The sequence below is a fragment of the Mirounga leonina genome, unplaced genomic scaffold, assembly GCF_011800145.1.
Source record: "Mirounga leonina isolate KUSES-001 unplaced genomic scaffold, KU_Mleo_1.0 Mir_150, whole genome shotgun sequence".
Classification (NCBI taxonomy): domain Eukaryota; kingdom Metazoa; phylum Chordata; class Mammalia; order Carnivora; family Phocidae; genus Mirounga; species Mirounga leonina.
Window position 1 is genome coordinate 25,377,775 of NW_023270374.1, and position 23,350 is coordinate 25,401,124.

The following is a 23,350-nucleotide window of genomic DNA, read 5'->3' on the forward strand; positions in this document are numbered from 1 at the left end:
ACCATCTTGTACTTCCAGCCCCAGCAGATACCACATAAAGCAGAAGAACTGGCCAGCCAAGCCAGCTCAGATCACAGACTTGTAAGAAATAATAAACTCTCATCTTCCAAGCCACTAAATTTTAGGATGGTTTGTTATGCACAAAAGAACAAAATACCAGGAGAAAAGTTCCTGTGCCTCTTGCCTTCTTCCTGTCTGGAATACGGACACAGGCTTCAAGGCACAGCCACCGCTCTACCTCCAAGAAGAAAATACATAATAGGGGCGCCTGGGTGGCTCAGTCGTTAAGCATCTGCCTTCGGCTCGGGTCATGATCTCAGGGTCCTGGGATCAAGCCCTGCGTTGGGCTCCCTGCTCAGCAGGAAGCCTGCTTCTCCCTCTCCCACTTGCCCTGCTTGTGTTCCCTCTCTCACTGTGTCTCTGTCAAATAAATAAAATCTTAAAAAAAAGAAAGAAAGAAAATACACAATAAAAATGGCAGAGGAAGAGGCTGGAAGCTTGACTCATCAAGGGCCTTCTTGAGTAGTGATAAAAGCCTAAGTAGCTGACCCTGTACTATTTCTTAAACATGTGGAAAAATAAATCCATCATCTATCTTAGCCATGGCTTATCGGCATTTCTGATACTTGCAGCCCAACGTAATCCTAACACTTAGTACAAGTGTGAAATATTTTTCATTCTATTTTGGTTACCAGATTATGTTCCTTTGACTGGGATATTTAGTGCTGATAAGGAACCACAGTTATATCCAAGTTACCTGTGTTACACATGTGCACGTGGTCAAGCACATGCGGACATGCATATACACATGTAATATTAACCTAAACATGCACAAATCTATGCCCATACCCATGCAAATGCTCACATATACACACAAACACTTGAATTTACATGTCAATTCCATGTGTACACACAGAAATACATGTACACACATGCTTCAGGTGATGTCTGGGATCAGGCTGGGAACCATGATTAACCTAATGTTCGGTAAGTCTCAGGAAGAACTAATACCACCTTACCTTCACCCAACACAAAAGGGCCCTTTGGTGGAACACCTTAAATGACCTGTGAATCACCAGTTCTTGCCTCATGGGGGCAGGCTGGGGCCGGGGCATTGAGTAGGGCTAGGGTTACGGTTAGTAGATCTGGATGCTGAGCCTCCAGGCCAATACTGGGCATCGGCCTGGCATTGAACCCCAGCTGTAACTAGGACCCACAGCACAAGCCTTTTATGCTCACGCTATGTATACACCACCCCAGATAACCACATACCCCACTTGATCCACATATACTCCATTCAACCACCACCCTCACTCAGGCACCTACAGTTTCTAAAGCAGAGAGGGCTACCTGGAATGAGGCAAGTTCCATCCCTTCCTGGGTGTGTGATCTTGGGCAGGTTACTTCCTCTCTCTGTCCTCATCTACAAAGTGGGGGTGAAATAATAGGACTTTGCTCATAGGGTCGCTGAGAGAGTTAAATTAAATTGTGCTTGGTAAACACTCAATACTGTCGGCTGTTACCAATCTTATCATCATCAGTGAACTGTTAAGGGCTGCTCATGTGTGAAGGATGGTAATTTTCCATGGCCCTGACACGAATGTTACTAGACGTCTAAGAACCTCAGCAGAGTTAGAAGAGACTTGAGGGGATCACTGAGTCTGGAAACTTTATTTCCCAGTGAGGAATCTAAAGGTCAGGGAGGAGAAGGGACTAGTTCAAGGAGAACCAGGACTGGAACCCAGGGCTCTTCCACAGACCAAACTCCTCCTCAGATGTGAACTGCTCAGAGGAAAAAGAGAGAAGCCAAGCGTATCATCATCCTCTTCACTCTTACATCCATTCAACAAACATTTCTTAAGCCCTACTATGTTCGGACATTGTGCTGGTCACTCGCAACACTGGGCTATCTTTCCTTTGGCCCCACCACTTACCACCAAGGTATATCTGTTTGAGTTGCCCCCCACCCCAGACTTACCTGGGCTCCGGGTCACTGGGGGTGCACCTCCTCGAGACATATGCCATCTTCAAGGACATGTGTTTGGCATCACTGAGGTCCCGGGGAGGGGGGCCAGGGGAAGATGGCTGTCGCTGAAGGGGTGAAGCAGGAGGCAAATCCCAGCCAACCGAGGTCCCGCTGGCAGAGTTCTTGAAATACGGTGAGACCTCCTTCATATACTTGACTGGTCAGAGGACAGGTCAGCAGTTACATTGTTGTGACATGGGCTCCCATGTAGCACACACCACAATTGTCACTAATTCATAAGAGTTTAATTTATGTCCCATATCACTGTCCTCCTCTAGGTTAAAGTCTCTGACAGGGCAGTGTGGTAGAAAATACTGGATGCATGTCGACATCCATGCTCTCCTGTTGCCCCTGGTTTATAGACCAACCCATGTCCATGCCACCTGGAAGAAAAACCACACTTCCCAGCCTCCTTTGCAGCTAGGTGTGGCCACATGACTAAGTTCTAACCAAGTAAGCAGAAGTGTTTGGGCCTCTGGGATGGCTGCTTAAAGGGAATGGACAACAGGCACAACACGACAATGAAAGGGCACTGAGACAGGAGTCAGGAGGTGTAACTGCTCTTCCACTGGCCCATTGTTTGCCTCTATTTCTCCAGCCTGCTCATCTGCAAAGAGGAGGCATGGAATGAGATAGTCCTGTGGGACCAGTTGCCAATTGTCCTCCAATATAGAGATAGCCCTCCAGCTTGAGACTTCCTTTTCCAAGTGCTTACATGACCAAGTCTGGCCAATAGGATGAGAGCAGAAGGGATGTATGCTGCTGCCAAGTTCTGCCTATTAAAGAAAGAGGCATGCCTTTCCTTTCCTCCTCTTTTCCCCTGACACGGTTGAGCTGGCTGGAACACAGACTGGTGAAGCACCATCCTGACCATGAGGACATGAGCCACAGTCTAAGGAAGGCTGACCAACAAAACAGAAATAAATGGACGCTGATACTTTGGAGATGCCATGTCAGACTTGTTCTCTTACCTAAGAAAGCAAGGATTTCTATTATATATTTATAAAAGATTTTTATGTATTTATTTGAGAGAGAGAGAGAGAGAGCATGCAAGCAGGGGGGGAGTAGAGGAGAAGGGAGAGGAACAAGTAGACTCTGCTCTGAGTGCAGACTCGATGTGGGACTCGATCCCAGGACCCTGAGATCATGACCTGAGCCAAAACTAAAAGTCAGATGTTCAACCAACTGAGCCATCCAGGTGCCCCAGGACTTCTATTATATTTAAGTCACAGTATTTTATGGGTCTCCTGTTATAGCAGCATAGCTTGTACCCTAACCAATATAGATGCTCTTAGCTCTGGCCAAACATCATTGAGTAAGTATAGTGGACACCTTCTAGAATAGCACTGTCCAAAAGAGTTTTCTGTGCTTATGTAAATGTTCCATATATATGCTGTCCAATATAGTAGCCACTCACCACATGTGGCTATTGAGCACTTGAAATGTAGCTAGTACAAATGAGGAACGGAATTTTTATTTAATCTTAATTAATTTTTTTAAAATTAAATTCAAATAGTCACTTGGAGCTAGTGGTGACCACACTGGACAACAGAGTTCTAGAATAACAGCCCAGATCTACTTCTCTGCCCAACTGACCCATAAATTCATGTTCTGATATGTGATCCTGCCCTTCTGGTTATGCTAGCTAGACCAAGGTGAACACCTGACCCACACTAGGCTACCCAAATTGAGACTGGGCGAGATTCTAGACGGTGTCTTGAATAGACATGAATGCTATGGGGGCAACCACCTTCTGCTATGGGGATAGAGAAGAGGAGAAAGCTGGTTTGTAGAGAGAATTAGTGGAGATGCATGTTGAGAGACAGAGGGAAGGCCCTGCCAATCATGTGCTAATGCTCCAGTTTCTGATACTCGTCCTTTAGAAAGTCGAACTACCATCCCAACGGGAGTTATGATATTTGCAACCAAAACAGTCTTGAGTGGGGCCTGGACCCATGCCTTTTTAGAAAAGGAAGATCTCACTAACAAAGGCAGCTAGAAGTGAAAGGCAATATGATGACAAGGTTGATCTGAGAAGAGCCTGATAGGAGTAGAGATTCAGAAACAAGTCAGTTTTCTTGACTACCTACTATGTGCCAGGTATTGGACTGGCCTTAGTAGGACTGGGATGGTAAACATATGCACTTGAGCTACTACTTCTTTATCCCTTGCTCATGGAAGACATCATAAATCAATCATAGTGTTCTATGGGAGACATTACCCATCCACTAAGGCTGACTGGTAATAAAATATTTTGGTCATTCTTTTTTTTTTTTTTAAAGATTTTATTTATTTATTTGACAGAGAGAGACACAGCGAGAGAGGGAACACAAGCAGGGAGAGTGGGAGAGGGAGAAGCAGGCTCCCCGCGGAGCAGGGAGCCCGATGCGGGCCTCGATCCCAGGACCCCGGGATCATGACCTGAGCCGAAGGCAGATGCTCAACGACTGAGCCACCCAGGCGCCCCAATTTTGGTCATTCTTGCTATATTTATTAGAGGTGCCTGGCTGGCTCAGTTGGTAGAGCATGCGACTCTTGATCTCAGGGTCATGAGTTTGAGCCCCACATTGGGCATGGAGCCTATAAAAATTTTTTAAAAATAAATTAAAATAATAAAATGCTATTTAAAAAAGCAGTCTAGGGCGCCTGGGGTGGCTCAGTCAGTGAAGTGTCTGCCTTCTGCTCAGGTCATGATCCCAGGGTCCTGGGACTGAGTCCCGTATCGTGCTCCCTGTTTGGTGGGGAGTCTGCTTCTCTCTCTCCCTCTGCCCCTGCCTCCTGCTCATGTTTGCTCATGCTTGCTCTCTCTCTCTCTCAAATAAATAGATAAAATCTTTTAAAAATAATAAAAAATAAAAAAGCAGTCTAGAGGAAGGCAATTTTAGGATTGGTTCAGTGACTCAATGACACTGAATTCAGGGTAGGCCTCTCTGCCATTCTCTTGGCCTTTGCCTCATGACCACAAGATGGCTGCCACAGCTCAAGCCAACCATTCCTTATATGACAAAACCCAAAGCAGGGAGGTGATAGGCAGAAAAAGGGCTTTCTCCTCACAACTCCTTATCAGAGAAGTAAATATTCCCAGGAATACTTATATCTCATTGGCCTGACTGGGCTCCATGCCCACTTCTAGCACAATCATTAGTAAAAGGGAATAGTCATGACTTAGACCATATTTCCACCCAATAACACCAGGATTCTGTTAGCAATGAAGAAGGGGAAATAGTTGGAAAGCAGGCAACCAACAGGGTCTGCCACATTTGCCCTGGCATCTGGACTGTTCCCAATTCTGATGAGCAGCAGTCTCCTCATCCCTAAAATCAGCTACTAGGAAGACAGTGTGTACATCAAAGTGGTTAAAAGACTTGCCCAAGTACTGGTCTCCCTTCCCCTAGCTAGGCTGTCCCCTCTGCTGCTCTACTAAGGGGTGCCTATGCCTGCTAATCCTTGGGCAGCCTCCCATTCTCTCCCCTTAACTACCATGCCCTCATGGCCATCTGGCTTGCTAACCATCTGACTTCTGGAGTCAAAGCCTTGCCAGTATGCTCTGCCTATGAGCAGACCAGCCAGGAAGGGGTGAGGAAGCAGTTACTGGCCCAGCTCCCTGGAAAAGCCAGATAAGAAGCTATTTCTATCACAGGAGACTGTCTCTCAGGCTCAGACAGGATACAAGGCAAACAGCAGTGAAAGCAAGAGGGAGTTATAAACCCTACTAGGGTTGGAAGAGCAATTAAGTTGAAAACAAGAGCAGGTTTTCTTTTTTTTTTATTATTTTATTTTATTTATTTATTTGACAGAGAGAGAGACAGCGAGAGGGAACACACGCAGGGGGAGTGGGAGAGGGAGAAGCAGGCTTCCCGAAGAGCAGGTTTTCTTAAGAGAATTAAGCCTAGGTCTGAAGTTTGGGAACTAGGACTAAAAATGACTCAATGACTCATCCTCATCGTTACAGCAATGACTTATCCCAGGACTGACTATTGGATTATGTCTCAAGGGGCAATGGAGGTGGAGGTGGAAATGGTTTGGCTAAATGATAGCCAAACCATTTCCCCCTTTTCTCTTTGCTAACAGAGTCCTGAGCCCTACTGGCTGGGCTTCTTCCCAAACAAGGAAGAAAATCATGATTGGTCAAGGCTAATCCTGATCTTTCCATCCCTCTTGCTTGTGATTGGTTCAGAAAGGGGCAGATGATACAATTCTGGCCAATGAGAAGTGAGGGAAAATACACTCCCTTCCCTTTCTCTCCTCTCTCTAGCCTTTACAAGTTGCTGGGAGGGGAGTTGGTCCTAGAATAACGATAGTCACTTTTTGAACACAAGGATTGGGGTCCACACACTGAGGATGGTGAAGCCTTAAACTAATCTACCTTGTAGTCATGCTGCTTTTAGGTATTCTGGGAAAAAACTCATTTCCTTCCATGTCTAAACGCCTTTAAACTGAGCTCCTATTACTTGCAGACAAAAGCATCCTGATTAATACGGCCTCCCCACCCCTCACCCTGTATGGGGAGAGGGATACAACTGATACATCTCCCTACTGTCACTAGCCACACCCCTGAATGAATAAAGTCCTGCTCTGGCTCCCCTGCACCTTTCATCAAAATCCAAGGCTCCCCAGGACCTGAGCCCTGCCTACCTCTCTGGCTTCATCTCCTGCCACATCCCTAATCTCACCCTCTAGTCTGATCATCCTGGCCTCTTCAGAGCTCTCAGGAGCTGTATGAGTTTCCAAACTTGTATACCTTTGAAAATGCAGTTCCCTCTGCACAGAATGCCCTTAGCACATAGTTTATTTTTTTAACGATTTCTATTTATTTATTTGAGAGACAGTGTGTGTGTGCTCGATAGCAGGGAGGGGCTGAGGGAGAGAGAGAGAATCTGAAGCAGACTCTGTGCTGAGCATGGAGACTAACACAAGGCTCGATCTCACAACCCTGAGAGATCATGACCTGAGCCGAAATCAAGAGTCAGACGCCCAATGGACTGAGCCACCCAGGCACCTCAGTACATAATTTAGGGACAGGCACTCTTGGATTTGCATTCCAGCTCCAGCGCTGTCTAGCTCTGTGACCATGGACAAGGAAATTCACCTGTCTGGGCCTCGTTCTGCAAGTCGATAAAAGAGGAATAACAATGTCTACCTCAGAGAGATTTTAGAATTAAATAAGATGATATAAAACATGTGGCACAGGTAAGAGACTCAAGAAATATGACTTTCTTACCTATCAGCCACCCCTGCCCTTCTTAGACCTCTGCCGTGATTTCATGTGTTGTGGCTCTCTCACCAAAATGGGAGCTCCTAGAGGACAGAAACTGGACTTGATTTGAACCCAGAGTCAGTGCTCTGTAAATGGAGAAATGAATGCGAGGGCAGAACAGGTTCATTCAGGAGGGAGAAGGTGCCACAGCCCAGCCCAGTTCCATCACCCCTCTAGGAAGCCTTCCCAGATGCCCACTCTGGATCCACTACATCCATCACTTCTGTGGTCCCCTAGACCCCACTTCCCTATGTGTCTGTGTGGGAGTCTGTGTCCCCCACCAGGCTGGGAGCACTGTGAGGGCAGGGACCTCATCTGATTCATCTCTGTGTCCCCGGAATCCAGCAGGGAACTCCTATGCTACATGCTCAGCAAATGAACATTTGTCAACTTTGAAGCCAGAGAAACTACTTAGAGCCCCTGCTCACCCAGGACGTCCCAGAACTGAGTTCTCCTTCTCCTTTCCCACAGAAACATACTATAAATGGACAGCGCACCAGCTGGTGCCCAAAACAGGGCTTGGGTTTCACAAACCAACTGGCTTGTCCCAGAGTGGGGGTGGGGTTCAGGAGGCCCCAGAGTATGGCCATAAATAGCCCAAGTCTGAGGCCTCCTCGCTGCTCGGATTTCTGTCTGAGTCACCCGACCAGGCAGGGTGGGGCTACCCAAAGGCAGTGGCCTGAGGACTGATGGCCCTGTGGTCAGCATTCTTGAGACTCCAAAGATAAGCCTAGTTGGTATCCACACCCTCCCCAGCCAAGCCCCTGCCCCAGGAGCCTGGTGAAGCAGTGACACGTGGATCATTCCTCCTCAGGGAAGCTAAGACACACAAACATAGGACACCCTGCCTCTTCCAGAGGCCCCCATTCCCCTACAGCTCTGCCAAGAAGAGACAGGACCCAGCCCTGGCGCCAAGGATCCAGGAAATAGATTCCACCAGAAACACAAGGAACTGAGACAGGGCAGGACCATTCACCTGGCCCAGTACAACTGGGAGGGAACATACGTGCTGCAGAGAGAAGGAGATACATCTGTTTTAGCTCAACACAGTATCCCCAGCACTTATCCCAGTGCTCAATAAATGCTTGTAACTGAATGTCCTGGCTTGGAGTCTTGACTGAAGCCTGTCCTCTAAGCTCAAGCTGTTCCTGTCTGTTCAGTGGGTGGTCACTTACTTGCCCCTGCCCGAAATCACATGGTCTATCCAATTGTTACTAGGCAACCTCTTCTGTCCTCCAGCCAAAATGTCAGTTCCATGAGAGCAGGGACCTGTTTTCTTATTAACTAGGATATCCCAGAACCTAGTATAGTACCTGAATTTAGTACCAGGTAATCAGTAAGTATGAAATTTGTTCAGTGAATGAAGATAGACAGGCCTGGGGCTTCTCATCCTGGAGAGAAAACACTGAATGTGGGCTCTGGAGTGAGGCAGGTTTGGGTATAACTTCTTTGCTCTGTGACCTTGGACACAGTGACTTGACTTCTGTGACCCTCTTATTTCTTCCTCTTTAAAGATTTTTTATTTTATTTTATTTATTTAGAGAGAATGAGAGAGAGAGATCACATGCAAGCAGGGAGGGGGAAAGGGGCAGAGGGGGAGAGGAGAGAGATAATCTCAAGCAGACTCCATGCTGAGCGCAGAGCCCAACACGGGGCTTGATCCCATGACCCTGAGATCATGACCTGAGCTGAAATCGAGAGTCAGTTGCTTAACTGACTGAGCCACCCAGGCGCCCCAATTTCTTCATCTTTATAATGGGAGCAAAATATATTCATTTCTCAGGGTACTGAGACTCAATAGCTATAAAGCACTTTGCCCTGCCCAGCACAAAGTCTTCAGTAAACTGTAGTATGAAAAAAATAATAATAAATAAATAAATAAATAAAAACAAAAAAAACTGTAGTATGGTTATTACTTCTGCTGCTGTTCTCAGTATGACTGTTTAAGGGGAGAGGCACAGGAAGCAGTGATGGGAAAAGGTTTCAATCCAGGCCCTGTCACCTGCTATCTGGCTCTGGTGAGTCCCAAGGTCTCTATGAGCCTCATTTCCCTTGCCTATACAATGGGCACTGATGTGCCGGCTCTCTGAGTAAGGTATTGTGAAGAGTCAAGTCCAGGCTGCCCACCTGCCCGCCAAGGATGGTATGGAGAGGACGCAGGATTCTAACAGGCTCTGGAAGGGGTGACCTTTACAGTTCTGCTGGTCTAGCAAGGCTGGGTTATAAATAGATCCCAGCCCCTGGCAGGCCCTGCTTCAGGCCTGACCAACAGGGCCTGCATTGCCACACTCTGGGGCATAGCGATCTCACCTGACCATACCCTTGTATAGGGGACACCATCTCTCAAGCCCCAAAGGCAAGTGAACCCTTTGACCTAACAACACCCTTTGCAGGAACCCCGCTTCAGATAAATGCTCACAGGTACACAGAGGGCTCACAGCACCATTGTCTATGGTGCAAAAGGCTAAGAACCCCTTGAATGTCCATGAGTAGGGGCTGCTAAATACAAGATGTGAGCTCCCGGAATGGAAGACCACTCAGTCTTGTTCATGGCTCTGTCCATGGCGCCAACATCAAGTCCTGGCACAGAGCAAATACTTGTTAAATGAATATATGAATCCCAATAATGGGATACTATTCAACCATTAAAAAGAATGAGACAGAGCTACACGTACTGAGTTGGAAATATGTCCTCAACTTGTGTAATGATAAAACAAATTTGGAAACTTTCTGAAAGTGTGAAAACATCAACTGTGGTTATCTCTACAAGAAGATAATTGCTTGGGGCGCCTGGGTAGCTCAGTCAATTAACTGTCTGACTTCGACTCAGGTCATGATCTCAGGATCCTGAGATGAAGCCCCATATTGGGCTCCCTGCTTCTCCCTTTCCCTCTGCCCTTCCCCCCACCCCTCTTGTGCACACACTCTCTCTCTCGCTCAAATAAATAAATAGATAATTTTTTTTTTTTTAAAGAAGAAGGTGGGGTGCCAGGGTGGCTCAGTCGTTAGGCGTCTACCTTCGGCTCGGGTCATGGTCCCAGGGTCCTAGGATCGAGCCCCACATCAGGCTCCCTGCTTGGCGGGAGGCCTGCTTCTCCCTCTCCCACTCCCCCTGCTTGTGTTCCCTCTCTCGCTGTGTCTCTCCCTGTCAAATAAATAAATAAAATCTTTAAAAATAACAATAATAATAAAAAATTTAAAAAATAAAAAAAGAAGGTAATTGCTTTACATTCTCCTAGGGTTTTTTGTAAGTGTATATTACTTTTTACATTATTTTTAAAATCTACTTTACTTTTAAAAATATACCACTGCATGGGGTTACATGCAACTGATGAATCACTAATCCTACCTCTGAAACTAATAATACACTATGTGTTAACTAAATTGAATTTAAATTAAAAAAATATATATATATACACCAGTGCATTCCAAACCATGTAAGATAGGATCCAGAGATGGAGCTCGTCACCTCAATAAGCAAAGGGCTCCAGGACCTTAGTACTGGGAGAAATTCGCGCTTACTGAGAGCCCACCATAGACCAAGCACCAAGCTTGACTCTCACAAACACATCTTCACCTAATTGCAACAATTCAATGAGAAGGATCCTTCTGTAACAGTTGAATACATCGAATAAACTGTCTCCCAGGGGTGACATGACTTGAAGTGCATCAGAAACATTTAAGAGTTTTTTCATCTGGCAGATCTGAGCTCAAATCCCATCTCTGCCACAATGTGACCTTGGGAAAACAGCCTCGCCTCTCTGAGTTTCAGTGTTCTCATCTGCACAATGGGACATCTAATTCATAGAGGCGGTTTTGAGGATTCAGTGAGAAAACATATGGAAGGCACCTAGCACAGTGCCTAGCACATTGTAGGTGCTCAATAAACAGCAGACACTACCATCACGATCATTATCTCATTATTTCCTCCACCACCATCAGCAGCCAGGCTCACACAGCGAACTGAGGCCCAGAACCTGTCTCCAGAGCCCCCACAGGCATTTTAATCAAGATCCAGGGAACAGGCCAGGCCCAGATTAAGTCAAGTTTTATCTACAGGCAGCCATGTGGCCTAAAGCCATGTGTGCATGTGTATGGGGTGGGGGTGTGTGTGTGTGTGTGTGTGGCCAAATAAATGCTTCCTTGAGAACAATGATTAGAACAACAGGTCTTTGTGGTCATGGAGGACTGGATGGGGGCTCCATTCAGAGGCCCCTCAGGTACGTCAGGGGCACAGCATCACTTAGCTAAGCCAAGCAGGGTGACTTCATATTTGCTGCATCCATGACTTATATCCCTCTTTTGACTGTAGTGATACATTAAGCCAGATTTTGGGCAGGACACCTGGCAGTGCCCATCTCCCAGGGGAGGAGCCTGCAGGAGTCCCAAGGACTCATCATGGATACTCTCAGGACTTAGTCAAGCCCTGGTTGAGCCTTGAGCCCCATCTTAAACATTTAGGAAAGTTAACCGCAATTGACAAGGTTCAGGTAAAGTAGAAAGGGTCAGAGATGGACCCCAGGGACAAATCCCTACTGACCAAGAGCTAATGTGTGCCGCTGGGCTCAGTGCCAGGCGTAGGGCTCTGAGACAAACTGCACATGAGTCCTGCCCTGAAAGACCTTCGAGTTCACTGGAGGAAACAACTGTGAGGGCCTGCTGCTGACATAAAGATGAGAGAGGCTGACATTCACTGAACGCTTCCACGTGAAAGACACTGTGCTATGCACTTCAAATGCACTGTCCCATCCTCAGAAAGAGCAAATAAACGAAATAATCGAGTACCTACTATGAGCACCAGCCTTGGCATGTTTTCGTTTTTAATCTTGCAGATAACCATGCAAGGTAGGTATTACCCAAGGCTGAAGCAATAGTGCCTTAGGCAACCAGACAGACCTCAGTTTGAATTCTGTCAATTTATTAGTCATATGACCTGAAGGACTTATTTATTCTCAACAAACCTTGGTGACCTTGTCTGTAAAATGGGGATTTACGGCAACTGCTATCACTCTATGCTGCCTTTTTTTTTTTTTTTTTAAGATTTATTTATTTATTTTAGAGATAGAGGGAGAGACACAAAGGGAGAGAGCAAGGGGAGGGGCAGAAGAAGAGGAAAAGAGAGAAGCCACAAGCCAACGGAGCTGAGTGCAGAGCCTGACGCAGGGCTCGATCCCAGGACCCTGAGATCATGACCTGAGCCAAAACCAAGAGTCGGTCACTCAACCGACTAAGCCACCCAGGCGCCCCACACTATATTGCCTTTTATCATGAATATTTGTGCACATGCTACTCTATGCCTGTTATCTTTTAAAAGTTTGATCTTGGGGCGCCTGGGTGGCTCAGTCATTAAGCGTCTGCCTTTGGCTCAGGTCATAATCCCAGGGTCCTGGGATTGAGCCCCATATCGGGCTCCCTGCTCCACGGGAAGCCTGCTTCTCCCTCTCTCACTCCCCCTGCTTGTGTTCCCTCTCAAACCGTGTCTCTCTCTGTCAAATAAATAAAATCTTTAAAAAAAAAAAAAAAGTTTGATCTTTACGTGGGATGTACCTTCTCTATTTTGTACAAAGTATTGAAACTGACTTTTTTACTATCCTTTAGTATTATTATTATTTTTTAAAATTTTATTTTTAAGTAATTTCTACACCCAACGTGGGGCTCAAACTCACAACCCAAAGATCAAGAGTCACATGCATGGGGCTCCTGGTGGCTCAATCAGTTAAGCATCAGACTCTTGGTTTGGGCTCAGGTCATGATCTCAGAGTTGTGTAAGATTGAGCCCCAGCTCAGGCTCTGTGCTTAGTGTGGAGCCTGCTTAAGACTCTCTCTCCCTGGGATGCCTGCGTGGCTCCGTTGTTAAGCATCTGCCTTCAGCTCAGGTCATGATCTCAGGGTCCTGGGATCGAGCCCTGTGTTGGGCTCCCTGCTCAGCAGGAAGGCTGCTTCTCCCTCTCCCACTCCCCCTGCTTGTGTTCCCTCTCTCGCTGTCTCTCTCTGTCAAATAAATAAATAAAATCTTTAAAAAAAAAAAAAGACTTTCTCCCTCTCCCTCTGCCCCTCCCCCTGCTCACACCCCTCCCCCCTCTCTCTTTCTCTCAAATAAATAAATCTTTTTTTTTTTTTTTAAAGAGTGATGGGGCACCTGGGGGGCTCAGTCAGTTACGTGTCTGCCTTCAGCTCAGGTCATGATCCCAAGGTCCTGGGATAGAGCCCCACATCGGGCTCCCTGCTTAGTGGGGAGCCTGCCTCTCCCTCTCCCTCTGCCTCTCTCCTGGGCTTGTACTCACTCGCACTCTCTCTCTCTCTCAAATAAATAAAATCTTAAAAAAAAAAAGAGTGGCATGCTCTACCAACTGAGCCAGCCAGGTGCCCCTGTCCCTTTAGTATTATTTTTTAATGCATCACAGGCTCTCTGTTGTCCCTGTCTTGCCAGCCACAATGGGAGTGGAGGGGGTGGGCGGGGTGGATAGCATTTGGCCATCTCTCCCTTTTCCCCCAGGCCCAGTCTCCAAGGGCCCCGGTTAGGCCTGGCTCCAGGTCTGTGCACACAATGGGCCTCTCTAAGCAGCAGACAGAGGCGTGTTGGCTGCCAGCTTGGGCCCAGACTCTGATCACAAACACATCCCTGTGGCTGAGAACAAGCTGAAAACATTTGTGCAAACCCCTGACCTAGGAGAGGAAAGGGCCTAGAAGGCAGGCTGGGGTTACCAAGGCCCAGCTGAACCCCTGACTTAGGCCAGGGAAGTAGGGCTGGCACCCAGTTAGCTAGTGACATCTGTCCTTCTAGGATGCTCTCAGGGGACTCTGTACGCACTGAGCCCCAGGCCTCAGGAAAGACGCCCAGCTGCCCTGCCAGGTTCACATCCAAAGGACAGGCCATCTTTCCATGGCCCCTTGGAGGTGGCCTCAGGAGTGGAATGGGGGACGGGAAGTTTTGAACAATGTGGCTAGTAATGAGCTCCAAGGCAGAACCTAGGCCCAGAGAGGGTCTCAGGAGCCCTGAGTCCAGACTGGTGAAGCTGCCAGACCCTTACCTTCTCCACAAGGTCCCCCATATCTCAAGGACCAAACACATCCGTATCCTAGCTCCCTCAAATCCTCCAGGCTTCTCAGGTCACTTCTGCAATTCAGAGACTCTTGACCCCAATGCCTGCCCCCCGCCCCCTGCCCCTTTGCTGCCCTCGGTGGAATTATCCTTTCACAAGCCTGCTGGGCTAGGAGAGCAGCTCAAAAGAGACTTCAACTAAGAAAACGCTGGTAAAAACTAACAAGAAGGCCACAACCTCCAGACTCTTCCTCCTATCCAAGCCTGCTTAGGTCAAACCACCACCATCTCCTTCCTATTCATGGTCCCAGCTTCCTCGCTGCCATTCTGCATCTATTTCTGCCTCCCTCCAAACCAGGCTGATGCTGCTAAAACCCAGATGTGCCCATGTACTGCTCCTGCTGAACCCTTTTTAATGGCTCTCTGTTTCCCTCCAGAGGAAGTCCAAATGCCTTTAGCCTGGCATTCAAGGCCCTGAAGGCTCTCAGTTGGGACAGCCTCCTCTTTCTCCACTCCCTCACACCCTTGGCTCAGATAAAGCTAATTAGTCCCCAGTCAGTTCTCCAGCTAAGTCAAGTCATTTCACCCCCCTGAGGTCTTGCTCACACAGCTCTCCTGACTGGAATGCCCTTCTCCCACCCCATACCCACATCTGCTTACTGTTCATAAAGTGCCAGCACCCCCGCCTCCAGGAAGTCTTTCCTGACTATCCAGAGAGATGTAACCACCGCCTCCTCTGATCCCTGGGCAGACCCCATCTCAGCACCTACGACATATCCATAATCTGGTAGTTTTGCTCAGCTGTCCCCCCACTAGACTTGAGATTCCCCTCAAAACCACTGAGTAGAGCAGTATAAAGGGACGAGGAAAAAGAAAGCAGAGAGCACTCTCATCCAAAAGGGAGGAATACTATGGGAAGATTATAAACAACTTTATGCCAATAAATCTGACAACTTAGATGAAATGGACAAATTCTTTAAAAGACATAAACTAGCGACGTTCATTCAAGAAAAAATAGATCATCAAAACCGCCCTATTAAGAACACTAGAACTGCAGTTAAAAACCTTTCTATAAAAATGGCTTCCTTGGATGGGGCGCCTGGGTGGCTCAGTTGGTTAAGCATCTGCCTTCGGCTCAGGTCATGATCCCAGGGTCCTGGGATCGAGCCCCACATCGGGCTCCCTGCTCTGCGGGAAGCCTGCTTCTCCCTCTCACACTCCCCCTGCTTGTGTTCCCTCTCTCGCTGTGTCTCTCTCTGTCAAATAAATAAATAAAATCTTTAAAAATAAATAATTAATTAATTAATTAATTAATTAATTAAAAATAAAAATGGCTTCCTTGGAGAATGCTACCAAACATTTCAGGAGGAAATAATACCAATTCTAAATAAATGTGATGGGAGGAGGGTAGTTACTAATGTTTGCTGAGTGCCTACAATGTGCCACATCCTATTCTGGGCAAGAGACAGGCCAGGTTCCAGCCAGAGACCTGGGGCAAGGTTTGCCAAAGAAAGATCTTACCCTGGGAAAAGTCTCAGAAAATGTAACAGCTAGAGACCCTCAATCCTGGAACAATACATATGTTAATTCTCTTTCCTACTGTATCCATGATAGATGTTGCTAATCACTTCCAGCTCCTTTCTGCTGAGCCCAGACAAGACTTCCCAATCCTTCCAAATACGAGCCTCCCGGTAGCCACCAGGGAAGATGACACTCAAAATGAAAGCCATTAGTCATCTCTGATCTAGTCTAATCCCAACCGATAGGGAAACTGAGGGCCAGAGAAGGCAAGGGTCTTACCCAAGGCCAGAGATTCATCACAGAGCAGACAGATTTTAGAAATTGATTTTTAAACAGTTTGTATGAACAAGACAGTATTTATGCTTTGTCCCCTCCACCAGATGGGGAACTCCTTCAGGAGAGGGCCTGGGCCTGATTTAGCTTCTGACCCCAATGCTCTGCACACCAGGTACATAATAGGTGTCTATAAATGCTTCTTGGCTTAGTAAGGAAGGAATAGAGTACCAGACTGATATTTGTACCAGTCTTTTGTCTTGCTGGGTTACTAGTACCAGAAGGCTTGGGTATTAGCTCCTGAAGCCAAGAGATGCCTTAAGCTTCCAACACTCAAAGAGGCTATCTTCTCGGGGCGCCTGGGTGGCTCAGTTGTTAAGCGTCTGCCTTCGGCTCAGGTCATGATCCCATGGACCTGGGATCGAGCCCTGCATCAGGCTCCCTGCTCAGTGGGAAGCCTGCTTCTTCCTCTCCCACCCCCCCTGCTTGTGTTCCCTCTCTCGTTGTGTCTCTCTCTGTCAAATAAATAATAAAAAAAAAAATCTTAAAAAAAAAAAAAGAGGGGCGCCTGGGTGGCTCAGTCGGTTAAGCGGCTGCCTTTGGCTCAGGTCATGATCCTGGAGTCCCGGGATCGAGTCCCGCATCGGGCTCCCTGCTTGGCGGGAAGCCTGCTTCTCCCTCTCCCACTCCCCCTGCTTGTGTTCCCTCTCGCTGTGTCTCTCTCTGTCAAATAAATAAAATCTTTAAAAAAAAAAAAAATAGAGAAAAAAAAAAAAGAGGCTATCTTCTCAGAATGACCCATGCTGAGAACCCAGATAGAGAGACATTCTCAACCTAAATATGAGAGGGTGAGGGGGACCTCGGTGTGGGTTAGAAATGTGTCTACAGTAGAAATCTCACCACCTCCAGATTAAACTTTCAAAGTGCAGAAACTAAAAGATCTTCTCAAGTCAACCAAAACATGACATTTTGATGAGTTTCAACTGCATTACTGGCTATAATATCAAAGTAATGAGGCATAGGGTAGGGAGAGTCCCTTATATCTATATCATTTATGAGTGATCTTGTGATTTAACTTTGCTGTTAAGATATGACTGTTACACTTAAGCTTCAAGGACCAATACCACAGAGTTGACTTTTTTTAAAGTATATATTTTTTTAAAAATGCACCAGTGGTACTTAAATACATACACCGAAAATGTAAAAATAAAACAAAACTGAGAGAGAACCGAGGTCAGGGCCACAAGCATGCCAAAGATCACCCAGAGCCTGTTTGTTTCTGTGGCCTCTTGGAGACCTGTTTGGGGAAATAAAGGCAATCTATCAGGATCCAGGCCTGGGGCTCAGCTCAGCAGCTTCACTAGCTATGGCATTCTCCATCAGCCCCCGCCATCTCCCTGTGCCTGTTCTGGGCCAAGAGCCAAACACACATTCCTCAGGCCCCCACAGCTTCCGGAATTGAGGGGAGTTTGAAGAAAGGGCTGAGCAAGGCAGAAACCTCCTGAGAGAGATGGCAAAAGGCAGATATGGGACAGCCACAGCATGGAGCTTATCACAACCGATGGGGAAGCCAAGGCCCAGAGAAGACAAAGGACTCATCCAAGACCACACAATGCGAGGATAGTGGAGGGGAACTACCAAGGTCCCCCTCCAAAACTCCTCTCTGATCCTTGCTGGAAGGATCTGATGTTCTGCAACATAAAGGCCAAGTCTTCTCCCCAAGGAGGATGGGTCTTAGGGTTTCAGGGTCCCTGGAGCTGGGAGCTCTCCAGTTTCCTCAAGAGAGAATATTAACTGCCCCTTCCCCAGTCCCTCACTGCCCCTCTCTTTCCCTGATTCACTCACTGGGTGGCAGATCCTGCCATGTACCTTTTGTCCTGATCACACAACCCAGCAAGACAAAAGTGACATCCCTATTTTACAGATGAGGAAACGAAAGCTCAGGCAGATGAAATGACTTGTCCAAGTCTACAGAGCTCATGAATAGGAGAAAGGAAATGAAAACTAGGTCTGGGGGCGCCTGGGTGGCTCAGTTGGTTAAGCGACTGCCTTCAGCTCAGGTCATGATCCTGGAGTCCCAGGATCGAGTCCCGCATCGGGCTCCCTGCTCAGTAGGGAGTCTGCTGCTCCCTCTGACCCTCCCCCATCTCATGCTCTCTCTCTATCTCATTCTCTCTCTCAAATAAATAAAATCTTAAAAAAAAAAAAAAGAAAGAAAGAAAACTAGGTCTGTCTGGCTCTGCGCTGGCTCTCCCACCACCACCCCATACTATGTCAAGGCAGGTCCCCACATTCTGTTTCTGTTTTCAACCCTGCCCACCTCCCAACCCCCACTGCTGGGCTGGGGCCACTTGAGGCCTGGGAGAAGCAGGAAAGAATTGAACACCCTTGGGGTCCCCAGTGCTTACCCTCCAGCACCACCTCTTTGCCTGTCTTCTTCAGGACCTGCACCGCTTCATCATGGGTAGCAGAGGAGAGGTCCTCCCCATTCACAGACAAGATGGCATCCCCCACGAAGAGGGACTCAGTCTGGTCAGCTGCCAGGCCCTTGAAGATCTTGGAAATGAGAATAGGCATCTTGTTCTCCCGGCCCCCTGCACAGGCACAGAAAGAGGAAGAAACTGAGGCAGATACTCCAATGCTTGAAGAGTCACATGAAGGCAAAATTATTTCTGAAGGCCTACCTCAGTGCCCAGCCCAGTGCCAAGAAAGCGGGGATGAGAGAGTAAAGAGGATCTCAGAAATGAGTCTTAGAAGTCTGGAACACTAATAAATCATGTTCTAAATTCATAAAGGAGTTTGGTCACTGGATCCTTGGCTAAATGCTTTGGGTGTTTGCCTGTGTTTGAGCAACTTACAAGTGCTTCAATAGCTTTTTCTTAAATATTTTGTATCTTAAGCAATTTTCCCACAATGGGGGAACCCACTGATACCCCTTAATCTGCAATAAAGATAGAAGTCAGTTATTGCTATGATCCCCCAAGGATCTCTTCAGCAATTGGAAAGTTTTACAATCTGGGACCCAGCTGAAAACCAAAGCCTTAAAGTCTAGATTTCAAAGGCCTATCCAAATTACATCTCTGATACAAAAAAAGCTAATACATCTTACTGAATCGCTTTATTGCTAAGCTCTTGAATATCCTTTTAAAATATGAAATAGTCATAATAGTTCACATTAGTTTCACATACCAAGTGCCAAGCACCGAGCTAAATGCTTTCAATGTTGTCTCACTGCATCTTCACAACATCCCAATCACACAGGCATGCTCAGTTTCCTCTCAGGAAAAATGAAGTGCGGAGAGAAGCCCCTGGCCCAAGGTCATCCAGCAGTATCTGAACCTAGGTCTCCTGGCTCCAGAACCAACACTTTTAACCCTATAGTTGACTGTAAGTCAGGCCCTCAGATATCACATTACCAGTCTATCCCAGAATACTGAAGATGAGGAACTAGTGGTCCATAAAGAAGTCATTATTTCAAGGTCACACAACAAATTGGTGGCAAAGGTCAGACTGCAACGCCTCTCCTGGGCCCCACACAGGCCCAACAGTTTGCTCACTGCACTGCACAGGATTTGAAGCCTAGAAAGGAATGGGTTTTTTTCTTTTTTTTTTTTTAAGATTTTATTTATTTATTTGACAGAGCAAGAGAGGGAGAGAAAGAGAGCACAAGCAGGGGGAGGGGCAGAGAGAGAAGGAGAAGCAGGCTCCCCGCTGAGCAGGGAGCCCGATGCAAGGCTCAATCCCGGGACCCTGAGATCATGACCTGAGCCGAAGGCAGATGCTTAACTCACTGAGCCACCCAGGTGCCCCAAGGAATGGGTTTCTATTTATATCTGCTCTCCTCCACCAGAAACTTGGGACTTCAGTTCAGTTTGAAGATATGATCATTCCAGGCTGCCTCAGGCTGGGCTGGACCCTCAGAGGGAGGTCACCACGGCAACAAGAGCCCAGGCTCTATCCATGAAGAAGTGAATGGAGCTGGTCCTTCCCCTGACCCCTCCTAAAAGTACCTTCACTCCCAACTCTAAGTATGGAGCTAAGGAGTAACTTTATGTGACCTTGGAAAGTCCGTGCTCCTCTCCAAGTCTCAGCTTGTCCATCTGTAAAATGGAACTCTATATTAACTCTAAGTTCCTTTCTGCTTTAAAACACTGAGTGTACAATTTCTGGATTGATCTGTTGCCCTCTCCCATTCTGGAGTTTAGGAGCAAGACTGGTGTCCACTATCTGTCTTTCCCATTTTTCCCTTTTAAATTCCTTTGGTCGGCTGCCTGGGAATGTGCCCTTCCTTGAGGAAGAACCATATCTCCTGGGCACTCTCTTAAGGCCTGATAATTGAGGTTCAAATCCCAGCACTGTCCTTCACTGTCTGTGCCTGGGAAAATTGTTTTACTTTTCTGAGTCTCGGTTTCCCTACCTGCAAAGTGGAGATTGTGCTCCCCACTTTTTACCACTTGTCGCCTGGATGAAATGCATCATAAGCCTAGAGTACCGGGCACAGCATTCAGCACATAGTGGTAGCTGAGTCACCACCATCCCCACCCTCTCCCCCAGGCCAAAGGGTCTGAAGACACCAATGAATAGACCTAGCACCAGCAGAGAGAACAGTGCATATCCAAGGTGATAGAAGAGCTGACACCCTTTCCCAAGGCAGATAGCGCCCTGAGAAGCAGATGGGTAGGAATGGTGAATCCAGCTGCTGGGAGCGTACTGGGATTTTAAGCAGTATGGTTAGTTGCTTTGGGAGTCTCTCCTGGCCTCCATTTTTCCTCTCATCTAACGGCAGTAATGAACCAGGCACCTACTGTGTGCTTGCAGGGTGAGTACTTCAGACTCCTGTTCTCACAGAAACGTTACAACTCAATCATTAGCTTCATTATATAGTGAGGAAACTGAAGTTCAGAGACGGGAAGGGACTTGTCTAAGTTCACACAGATCCAGGACTCAAACATAATCTGGCTGCATCCTAAAGAAAGCTCTCAGTAATTGGAGAATTTCTCAGAGAAGAGTAACAACTCTATGTCCACTCCTCTCAATTCTGCCTAAGGTGATGATGGCCAGATCAGGTAACTCAAGCCCAGGACTCTCTGCCTAGGCACACAGGGTCCTGGGTCCTCAGATTGCTAGGTCCTTCCTGGACCCCTGTCTGTGAGCCCGGCTTGTGCCTCTACCCAAGTCTCCAAACCTGTACTCCCAACTCCAGGCCTTACCCCTCCCCTCCACCTTGGTTGTGTCTCAGGGACTTCCTTCCTCCTGGCTTCCCAGGCCTCAGTCCCCTTTCTCCATCCTTTGCTCTCCTAAGGCCCCTCTCGTCCTTGATGTCCATGCAACCCCGACATCTCTATGCCTCCACACAGAACTCCCCACCCACCTGTCCTTGGTGCGCCCCAACCCGCTCCACCTGTGCCTTCGGACTGAGGCCTCCGACTCCCGAAACCCCTCCGACCTTGGTGCTCCCGGTGTCCTCGTTCCCTCTGCCCCCTCAGACACCCTCCTTGCCCCCAGACAGAAGTCTTCCAACTCCACGTCCTCCGTAGACTGCCAGCCTCCGCGACCCCCGCGCCCTCGGCGGCCCCACAGACACCGCGCCCCCCGTGCCCACCTTTGATGCTGATGCCCAGCCCGCCGGCGTCGGCCTTGCGCACCGTCACCCGGCGCCGCTGGAGCAGCAGAGCCTCGGGCAGCTGCGGGGGCGCCGCGCCAGGCTCGGCGGCGCCGTTGAGCTGCGCGGGCTCCGGCTCCCGCGGGGCGCCGGGCTCCGGGCCGAGCTCGCCGTCGGCGGGGCTCACGGTCAGAGCGTCCTCCGCCAGACTGAGCAGCACCCGCTGCCACCGCTCGCCGCCAGCCCCCGAGCCAGGCCCGGCGCGCAGTTCCAGCAGCCCGGTGCGCGGGGAGCGCCTGCCGGACGCCATCTTCGCCTCCGAGCCCCCGGGCGGCCGCGCTCGCCCTGCCCCACAGCGCCCGGCCCGCTCCGACCGAGCGCCCAGGGCAGAGGGCAGCGGGTGCCCGACTGGACCAGCCGCTACCCTACCCCCGGCCGCTGGGGGGCTGGGGGGGTGGAACCTCGGGGCGGGGCTGCCCGGGGGTGTGGCTACGGCGAGGGGCGGGGCCGCAGGCAAACAGGTTAGGACGCGGCGGCGCCCAGGTCTTGAAGGATGCAGTGTGGGACTACTTGGGGGTTGCGGGCGTAGGGGGCAGGGGGTGGGGTCAAGAGGTAAGGAGAGAAGCGGGTAAGTGCGGGCCTGGGCGGGGCCATAAGGGGGCCGGGCTTCGTATCGGGAGCAGGATCCTGCGACAGAGACTCTGAGCTCCCCCAGGCCGTCGAGGGCCGGGACCGTATCTCACGGGGGTAGGAGCCCAAGAGAAAGAGGTGGAACCATGGATCCTGGTGCGAGGCTTTGGCCGTCGGGGCTGAGCTATGTATGGCGGAGAGCTGCTCTCCAGGGACTGGACTTGTGGAGACACCGAGCCCCCAGGGACTTCGCAGGCGGGGTTTGGAAGGAGTTGGGTTTACGATGTGGGGCCGGGCCTTAGGTCTGTGGGCGTGGCTTAGCTGGGGCGTGGTTTCTAAGGCGGACAGGTCCCGCCCACCGGGAATGAGCACGTTGCTGGCTGTTTAGGGCTTGGGGAGGGGATGGACACGGTCCCCACCTCGAAATTGGATGGGAGTTTAAGAGATTAACCACCTGTTCTGTTAACAGTAGAACAGAGAGGGGCGCCTGGGTGGCTCAGTCGTTAAGCGTCTGCCTTCAGCTCGGGTCATGATCCCAGGGTCCTGGGATTGAGCCCCGCATCGGGCTCCCTGCTCTGCAGGAAGTCTGCTTCTCCTTCTCCCACTCCCCCTGCTTGTGTTCCCTCTCTCGCTGTGTCTCTCTCTGTCAAATAAATAAAATCTTAAAAAAAAAAAAAAAAAAAAAAAAACAGTAGAACAGAGAAAAGCCTGAAGACCCACACTCTCTGAGAGACCTGGCTGGAGGAGAGCTCAGAGCTCCTGGTGTAAGGAAAGAGGGCTGGAAGGTGGGGCTCTAGGTCTGGGCGTCACTCTCTTACCTCCTTGTAGACCTGGATCCCATCACTTCACTTTTCTAGGCTTCAATTTCCTTATCTATGAAATGGGGATCACAAGAAATGCTACCTCACAGGGTTTGTGTCAGGATTAAATCAATGTGAAAATGCATTGTAAACTGTGACTCCTGTGCAATCAATATAGTCGCTTTTGGGCGCCTGGTGG

The 23,350-nt window shown here is 48.6% G+C and overlaps 1 protein-coding gene across 1 annotated transcript in view; it reads right to left on the minus strand.

Annotated features, from left to right (window-relative positions):
- Positions 1–22,145, minus strand: part of SNTA1 (syntrophin alpha 1) — a 28,429-nt gene extending 6,284 nt beyond the window's left edge. Inside the window, exons 1-3 of the mRNA XM_035006113.1 lie at positions 21,722–22,145; positions 18,528–18,713; positions 1,979–2,183 (exon numbers count right to left, since the gene is read on the minus strand). Of these exons, the coding sequence (XP_034862004.1) occupies positions 1,979–2,183; positions 18,528–18,713; positions 21,722–22,031 (701 nt within the window). The 5' untranslated portion in view covers positions 22,032–22,145. The remainder of the gene's footprint in view (positions 1–1,978; positions 2,184–18,527; positions 18,714–21,721) is intronic.
- Between the last annotated feature and the right edge of the window lie 1,205 nt (positions 22,146–23,350).